Raw genomic sequence first — 9,300 nt, 5'->3', positions numbered from 1 at the left:
AAAATACCTTCTATACCTATGTAGTGATTCTATAACTATGAATGAGATATATTAATAAATTTTAAAATGTTATTTACATATTTAGTATAAACAGATTTTATACAAGTTCGATGAAAATATATGCCTATATCTACATAAAGAATAGGGACTCGAGTTGTTAAAGTTAAAACTATTAATAAAGTGTTGCTAATAATATAGCATTTATATACAATATTCGCAAATAATTAGATAGAATTGTTTTTGTCGATTTCACACTTTTGACTAATATCAAAAATTCTATTGACTCTAGTCCAAGAACTACTTCACACTTCACTATCAGTAGAAGAATAGTGAATAAATCGCACACACGCAAATTTACTTATCCGTCAAGTATAATTGTTCACCCTCAATATCATCAAACAATCACATAGTCTTCAAGCCATGACACTTGGTACAATAGCGCTTCCGACGATTTCGCTTTTCGAAGTCCTGAGACCTCTGACTTGTCTTGTTATACTGGTTGGCATTGTACTTGTACTGTAAAAGCGGACATCAAATGTAGTCACTAGGAACTGTGGTAGTTTCATGAATGGCCTTCAGTCTGGCTCCCAAAGGAATTGGGTGGTGAGAGGCCCCCAGAGTTGGTGAGTCCCAATGCGAAGGCGGCTGCTGGTGGTGCTGGTGATGACCCGCCGAGTTCAGGACGGACAGGCCGACCACTTCGTAGGCCGCGTCTCGGTGATCAGGCCCGCCGCACGACAGATCCGAATAATAGGCGCTGCTGATGATGGTTAAAATTTGTCTCAGTTCATATATAATAGTAATAATATATATATATATATATATATATATATATATATATATCATATATAAGTTAATAATAATATAAAAGAATAATGTAAATAACTATTAAATGAGCATCTGCTATATTTTCGCAGGCGATATGTAATTGTCTATTAATCATGTGAGCGATTTGTAAGGATTTTTGTACCCCTTGATGACACGTGGTTATATTTAACATTTCCCTTCATCCTTCACACAACTTCACGTATATTTTTAATACTTAGAAAATATCGTATTTTTTTTTTTTTTTTGAAAAATTTGGATTTTTTATTTAATTGGGGTAGAAAATAAATACATGTCATTACTTACTAGATTCTCCCTACCCTAGGTAATATTTCGTAATTTTTCGTCAAACCCCCGCCCCTCTTCCTTTAATGCTGACATGATTAATGGACACCCCCTAACTAGTTTGAAAAAGCGACTGATATGGCTAAATTAATTTTAACCTTTTAATTGCAATTGCTGTACTACCAAGAATATTTAGGTATCTAGGAACATAGTTACAAGGAACATGCATGCTCATAATTTTTTAACAAAATTGCTCTTATTAGATTCATTACCGCGCTTCAAGCGTTATTTTTTTTAAATCATTATCAATATCAAGACTAGGATTCCAATGAATGCGAAACATAAAACCAATACATTAATTTCTTCTATAAATGATGCTAAAACCTAAGTTGTTAGAAGTGTCAAATTCTTGGGCCAGTTCTGCAGTACAATAGGCCAATGCTATGACACGCTGTGATTTTCATACAAAATGGTACTAAGAATTGTCGAAATGTTATGTGGTTGCTGTGCAGTCAAATGATCCACATATAAAATATAACATAGGAAATGCACAAACGCCAATAAAACAATTTTATCATAAGTGCATCTTTCTGATTTGCCGTAAAACTAAATGCAAAAAGGTATAATTTTATGTATAAAAACCTTGATCGCAGAGCAAATACATAGATATTGACAGTTTTTAGTACGCACGAAGCGCGGTATCAGAATCAATATTGAATTTTTTAACAGCAATTTCATTCTAGGTTTGATAAAAAATTATGAGCATGCTTGTTCCTTGCATTAATGTTCTAGATACTTGAATATTCTTGATAGCATATTGGTAGAATTGTAAATGCTGAATCAAAAATATAAAACACACTACCATTATTTTTCATCATTATTAATATTATATGTATAGTTTCAAATATTCAGAGATAGATATATTCATTTCTTTTATCAAAAACTATAATCTAAAATATTTGGAATTAAATTGTAAAGACAATCAAGCATCGATTTTTTAACTTACAAAAAATAACTATATATTGAGAAATATAGCACCAATACACCCAAATCCCATAATAATTTTACTAAAACTTATTATGTAGTTCTGGTAATTCCTATGCACTCTAAATTAATCTTAAGTTAACTGTGATTGAAGAATATACTCGTCATGAAGAAGAGGCAGAATTTTGTGTATTGACAAACATATTCTTTATGCGTAAAAAAACAGTGATCACTTGCTATTAAAATCTTATATATAAAAATGAACCGCAAAACGTGTTGGCAAGCGCATAACTCAACAACGCCTAGACCAATTTGGCCAATTATTTTTTTAAAATGTTCGTTGAAGTCCAAGGATGATTCTTACGGTGAGAAAAAGTCCAATAATTGTCGGTAAAACTCTAAAACCGCTATTATATAAAGTTCATATTAAATTACAAGCACTCACTGTATACTCCTTCTAAACGATTATGCGGATTTTGATAAATCTTTCTGAAGTTTGTTAAGGAAATTTTTTAGAATGTATGTGATTATAAAGTACTGGAATGTATGTGTAATATTGTAGAAATTAATGAAAAAAATTTGTAAAAAACGGCATGTTATCGTTTGCAAAACAAATGAAAACTATCATCTGCCAAAAAATTCAATTTACTTATGAACCTAGACAATATTAGAATATGTATAATAAATTTATGATTATGAATAAGAAAAATGAAATGTCTACATTAATATTGCCAAAAAGCAGCTGAGATGTGGCAGAAATTAAAATAATATAAAATATGGTATATGCATGGCAGATTGAATGATACACATATGAACAGGATATGACAAATTATTTCACTTAAAATATGAAATTAAGTATTAATCAGGGCTGGTTCTACCTTTAATGCGATGCATGCGAAAAATACGAGCGCACGCCTTAGGAGGCGGCAATACAAGATTCGGATATTGAATATTCAATGTAGTTTTTTTTTCAATAAAATAATTTCTTTACATCTTCTACTAATCTTTCCACAATATTTTGAAAATTCGTAAAAATTTTACTTTATAACAACAAATGGGAAAGTAACGATGAATACATACAATTCGGCCCTCACGATATCGATTAGGTTTAAGTTTAAGATGCAATTTTGGATATCTTAAATAATAAAAAATTAAATTAATTTAATCCAACATGAAGTACCAGTGTTACGTTATGGTTATGGTTATGTTATACCGTTTAAAAGACTTCAATTCCCAATATAGTGTGGCAATTGAGACTCATCATTTTATTTAAAGCAGTTCTACAATTAACATCGCTCATATTATAAACGTATATGCATTTTGGCGTGAATAGTAATTTAAAATACAATAATTATTATTTTTAGGTAAACGGTAAATATTAGTATATTATATTAAAAAAATGTAGACATGGGAACAGGACAACGTATGTCGGGTCTTCTAGTTTAATATAAAAAAACGAAATTAGGGTTATTTTGAGGCTATGACTGTATAAAATAAAACCATAATAAAGAGCGAGCCTAAATTTCCTAACTACTTCTAAAAGCAAGTGTAAATCATTTTATACATACTACATGATTCTTAAGTGATAACATCATTTTTAAACTTTGAATATTCTATCAGGATGCATTGTAAAGCTCTTTTAGTGCTTGCTAAAGAATTTGTAAAACCAATTCAGGCAAACTCAATCTGTATACAAACTGTATTACACGATACACTATAATATTCGCCCGTGTTCATAACAGATTTTAAACTGCATTTAAAAGTTATGCATGCCTTAAATCTAATACGAATCTCGTACGCTGTGCCATGAAAACTTTCTAAAACGTTATTAAAAAGTTTCTATGTACATTGTGTATACTTCAAATTTGCTATAAAATTGATAGAGAGATTCAAGTGAATTAGAATCTAGAATAGGATTAGAAAGTTCCTTTTAGATAATTTAATGATGCACTAAAATATTACATGTTCTGAAAAGTATATTTTAGTTATTTTATGAAGAACTTAGAAATATTTGGAAGTTAGCTGATTTTAATTTCAATATATTGAGTTGAGATCAATCTAGAAAACGTACCCTATTGGATATAAAATTGATGATCAAATAATACATACTCTAATGAGACAGTTACAATCTCTGTTCAATAGAAATATTAATTTTGCAGTGTTTAACCAGACACAAAGTTTGATGTTTATATTTCAATAATCCAAATTCAGATATATTATTATAATTAAAAAGTATATTCACCTGGGCGGTGACGAAATGATCATCCTTCCATCAGCCTGTCCAGCTTCACAGCAAACCGAATATGCCGAATTTTGATAAGGATTCGTATTCCCCGACCTTATACTTTCTCGATCCAACTCTGCATAAAGAGCCTCCTGCGGTCCTGGATTTCCATCACTGCTTTGCGACAGGGCCGGCGCTATGCCTCCAGGGCCGTACGCGTCGTCCATGTGCGTGTAATGATTTTCTGCCGAGAGAGTTGGAGCCCCTAAAGGTGGTCGTCTCGGACCCAACCACCCTGACCACGTTCCGTCACCAGTCACCACTTGGTGGTGAGGAGTATGGTGGTGATGGTGATGATTCGTGACCAGATTCGGAGGACCTTTGCCGTTAAGAGCAGTAGCTTGACTGGGAACTATGTTGCGTTGACGAGATGCGTTCGACCGTAATGAGAATATTCCTAAAATAAAGAAATAAGAATGGTAAAATTTAAAGATGCACAGAAGTTGCTGAAGAGATAATTAGACTTTTACTAAAAATATAAATAATAAACAATGCCAATAGTGTTCCTTGAGAATTTGGCAGATTTTAAAACATGTCCATGCGATATTTAAAGAACTGGAATTGTTATTAAGTTATTTTTGGATATAATTAAAAACTAACTTGAAACCAGGATAAAAAGTTAAAAAGAAACATGTAGATTTTTTCATTCAACACCAATAAGCTCTAAGAGTTTCATTCTAGCCGTGATGATGCTCTTCCTAAACTGAGTGGCTTTTTTTAAAACAAACTCAAAGGTTGACCAACCTATCTGATATAGTTTCAGTAGAGAGAAACCCAGTGATACTACATTTCAATTATTCATATATTTTAGTTAGCAATGCACGAGAGGCTATTTTCAATTAGAAATAAGGTAAGGCGGAGCACAAAAGACCAATTATATCAAAACAAATAACACATATCAAACAAGCAATTATCTGACTAAGTTTAGTAAAACTTCATCATTGTAGAAATGTGTTTTTTACTGTTTTTCAAAAATTTGTCACCTTTCACCTTTTGGGATTTCTGTTGGTTTACAGTCCGATTCCATTTTTGCTTCTAAATCTTGATTAAAATGTATGACATTTTTTTTGATTCCACAAACGCATATTAGAGTCTCGATTATGAATAGTTTAAATAAGCAATTATTTAATTTTCTGTACACTTTTGTAAGCTTTTCATGCAATTATAATAAACCGTAAAATTCAATCTGACATGCACTTGTTTCACCAACTAATAAATGATGTGATAAATCGAAACGTAATTTTTCTGTGGTTTTATCCGAACATGTTTGCAAATCTTCATGTAATATATTATTTGTTTTGGTAAGGGAAAGTTTGTTCATTAGGGTGACACAAAAATATGTAATGTCAACACACTAAAATAACTTTTTTTTAAAATACTATAAAAAATACTACTGAATATTTTCTCAAATTTCTTTTTTTTATTTGAAAGTACAATCCTTCCGGTTAATAATGAAAAATAATTTCATTGAAATGGCTTTACCATCTAAATTATCAGTTGGAAGTATCCAATCATTCTATGTCAGACTTTGTGCAGTATTTAAAGATAAATTTTCGTAAATATTACAAGAACTTTGGTCTTCCAACCAAAAGGTTTCAGTTTTGGTACTGCCTTGGAAAGCCAAATGTCAGTAATGGGCTTCACGCAAATTTGACTTCAAAAATATTTTGAAGTGAAAATAGCTCTTTTCGGTAAATACTTCATCATATTAAAAATTATAGCATTGTGAAAATCTTATCATGATATTTTGTATTATAAATATATCGAATAGAGACAGGCGAACTATTGTACGTAGTTAATATTTGGAGTTGTACGTAGTTAATATTTATCATTATAACAACTCCTAATTTCTGATGATGATCAAATTAATATTACAAAAAAATTGTTTCTATCGTTGAAATATTCAATCAATAAATACTTGGATAGGTCAGACTTTGTACAGTATCCAAAGATATATATGCGTAAATAATACAAGAGCCTTGCTCTTCCAACCAGAAGGTTTCAGTTCCGGTACTACGTCTTCCAACCAGAAGGTTTCAGTTTCGGTTTTATTTATAAAAAGGCTATCGAGTAAATTGGAACACGTGGTACTATACTGTACTATATTCTGCGGATAGAACTTAATCAAAATGCATTCAACTTTTATATATAATAACTGATATCTGGTATATAGATAAAATAAATAAGTAGACTTCTTGTATATTGTATCCATATTGTCTATTATATGAAGACTTCTAGTACTAGTTTTGTTTATTTTATAAGGCTCTTAGAAGGAATCCCATTGGTTGTCCTCTCTAATGTTCATATATTTGAACATGCTTAATTAAAATATTTGACTTAATTACGTTTATCCGAATATCAAGAAGTAGTGAGAGCAATTTCCACTTCAAATACATTTTCAAGTCATAATTTTATTAGGAAATTTTGTATTATTAATATATCTAATAGAGACAGACGAACTATTGGGTTGCCTTTTGAAAAGCTACGTATTTAATGTATATTGTTAAAACAGCTTGTAGGACTACTAATTTCTAATGCCAATCAAATTAATATTACAAAAAATTGTCACTATAGTTGAAATGTCCAATCAATAAATACTTGGTTAGGTCAGACTTTCGACAGTATCCAAAGATAGAAATTTGTGAATATTACAAGAGCTTTGGTCTTCCAACCAAAAGGTTTCAGTTTCGGTACTGCCTTGGGCAGCCTAATGTCAAACAATAGATAAGCCAATTATTGGGTTGCCCTTACGTAGCTACTTAAAAAGCTGCGTAGCTTATATGACTCCTAATTTCTGATGCTGATCAAGTGAATAGTACAAAAATTTTTTCTACTATAGTTGCATGTCTCCGAATTAATAGCATTAAATCTTTCTAATTATTTCGTTGAACATAAATACTGCACGTAAAAGATTTGTCCTCACTTAAAGATAACTTTTTATGACAGTCAATAAAATTGTCTTCGCCGTTTTACATGTTTATTTCCCGACACATTTTATATGTTTTCTTGACGCGCTCAGACTTATCGAATGATTGTCTAGTTCGCTTTATATTAATTCCCCTCATTATGCTCACTACGAGATTCTCATTCACGTGTTTACGACTGTCTAAGTCTTTGCAAATCTCCCATAAAACATACAGAAAGCGATCAAGTTTAACAAACAAGTACAAATAAATATATGTGATTAGTGTCTTTTGAATCAAGCTGGCTTGCAAATGAATAGATACAGTAAAGATGTACTGAACATCGATGAGTCACACATAACTTATTGATTTTGTTTCAAGATTTTGTTTGTTATAACGAAACAAAATGTTATAAAGAAACAGAATGTTTCTTTATAAATATCCGGTGGATTGGTAATTAGAGTTATGGAATTTCAACCCCCCGCCCCAAAAAAAATGCACCATAAAGAAATAATAATTACAAAGTTCATCATATAGATTTAAGGCTACAGTTTGGGTTGCCATCTAAAATAAAATGGACGTAATTAATTAAGTCATATCATCACAACAGCTTAAAGTTACATCGTAGTACAAATCTTGATTCAATGAAAAATGCCTGAATCAAAAGCATATTTTACCTTGTCCCTTGAAAATAATAAAACAAATCAAGCCTTTGTGCCGTATACTAAACGTAAGCTTATTGACTAAAAAATTATTTCTATATTATTCGTAGTTTCTATATATCTTTGAAGTTATTAAAATGGAAAATATTTTTAGGCAAGACAGATATTACAGTAGTTCAAAGGATGAGATTATATCGCCAACGTAAAAAGTAAAAAAATACAAGTAGTTAATGAATGTATGTTAATTTTAATTACATGAAGTTCTTCAAACACAATTGCATGATGAGTGAAGTTGCAAAAACAATATTTGTTTAGGCGATTTAAAATTGTTATACGATGTATTTATTTTTAATTTAAATGTCATCTCGTACAATAGCAAAAAAAAATTTGCTTCAACAGCGTGTGAACTACGCGCCCTTTTTTTTCATCGGTTAGAAAGGAAATCCGAGTTTTGGACAACGAAATACTGAGTACTGAGAATAAGCAGTAGTGATATCAATTTCAGCTTTTATTGTTAGAAATATATAATAGATCAAAGTGTGTTTCCAAGTGAATTCGGTCTTCTTGAGCATTGGTGTAAAACGTAATTAAGTCAAATATTTTAATTAAGCATGTTCAAATATATGAACATTAGAGAGGACAACCAATGGGATTCCTTCTAAGAGCCTTATAAAATAAACAAAACTAGTACTAGAAGTCTTCATATAATAGACAATATGGATACAATATACAAGAAGTCTACTTATTTATTTTATCTATATACCAGATATAAGTTATTATATATAAAAGTTGAATGCATTTTGATTAAGTTCTATCCGCAGAATATAGTACAGTATAGTACCACGTGTTCCAATTTACTCGATAGCCTTTTTATAAATCGTCATAAAATAATAATGCTGCATATAGCACAACGTGACTATTATACATCCCGCCATCCAGGATAATTTCGATAAGTACTACCTATCCTTAATCAGATACACGTTAGCACATTGACGAGAACGATTGGCAATACAAAGAGGTAGAAAAGTGTGCTCATTATGTTGAGAAAATGGCGATAATTCGCGATAGAAAAATACCCGTTTACCTCCGTAGTCTTTTATGTGCAAAACGTGAACAACCCAACCGCACACAGTAGGTACCTAATAGGCATATCTCGCAAAACGGGTAACAGGTAACAAGTAACAGCGCATTCCGCGTTTAAGTTGAAACTAAACCAATTAAATCCCGCGCCGTATATTGCCGCTGCAATAAAACACATATGCGAAAATAAAAAGCTCTCCGTCTGATCAGTAACAGATACAAGGATATTTTTTAAGAACAATATCAAACAACTACACGCAATATCACGAAGCGTCAT

General features: G+C 31.2%; 1 protein-coding gene across 2 annotated transcripts in view; it reads right to left on the bottom strand.

Moving 5' to 3' along the window:
* Nucleotides 1-336: 336 nt before the first annotated feature.
* LOC113387814 overlaps nucleotides 337-9,300 on the bottom strand; it is an 872,338-nt gene continuing 863,374 nt past the window's right edge. For both annotated transcript variants that reach the window (XM_026625191.1, XM_026625192.1), the window contains 2 exons: nucleotides 4,337-4,775; nucleotides 337-760 (listed from right to left, as the gene is read on the bottom strand). In XM_026625191.1, the coding sequence (XP_026480976.1) occupies nucleotides 532-760; nucleotides 4,337-4,775 (668 nt within the window). In that variant the 3' untranslated portion in view covers nucleotides 337-531. The remainder of the gene's footprint in view (nucleotides 761-4,336; nucleotides 4,776-9,300) is intronic.

This window comes from Ctenocephalides felis, unplaced genomic scaffold (assembly GCF_003426905.1).
Source record: "Ctenocephalides felis isolate EL2017-DRISC unplaced genomic scaffold, ASM342690v1 CF-g0.4_SCAFFOLD_03572, whole genome shotgun sequence".
NCBI classification, from domain to species: Eukaryota; Metazoa; Arthropoda; class Insecta; order Siphonaptera; family Pulicidae; genus Ctenocephalides; species Ctenocephalides felis.
The sequence above is the reverse complement of the archived record's forward strand: the minus strand, read 5'-3'. Positions and strand labels throughout refer to the sequence as shown.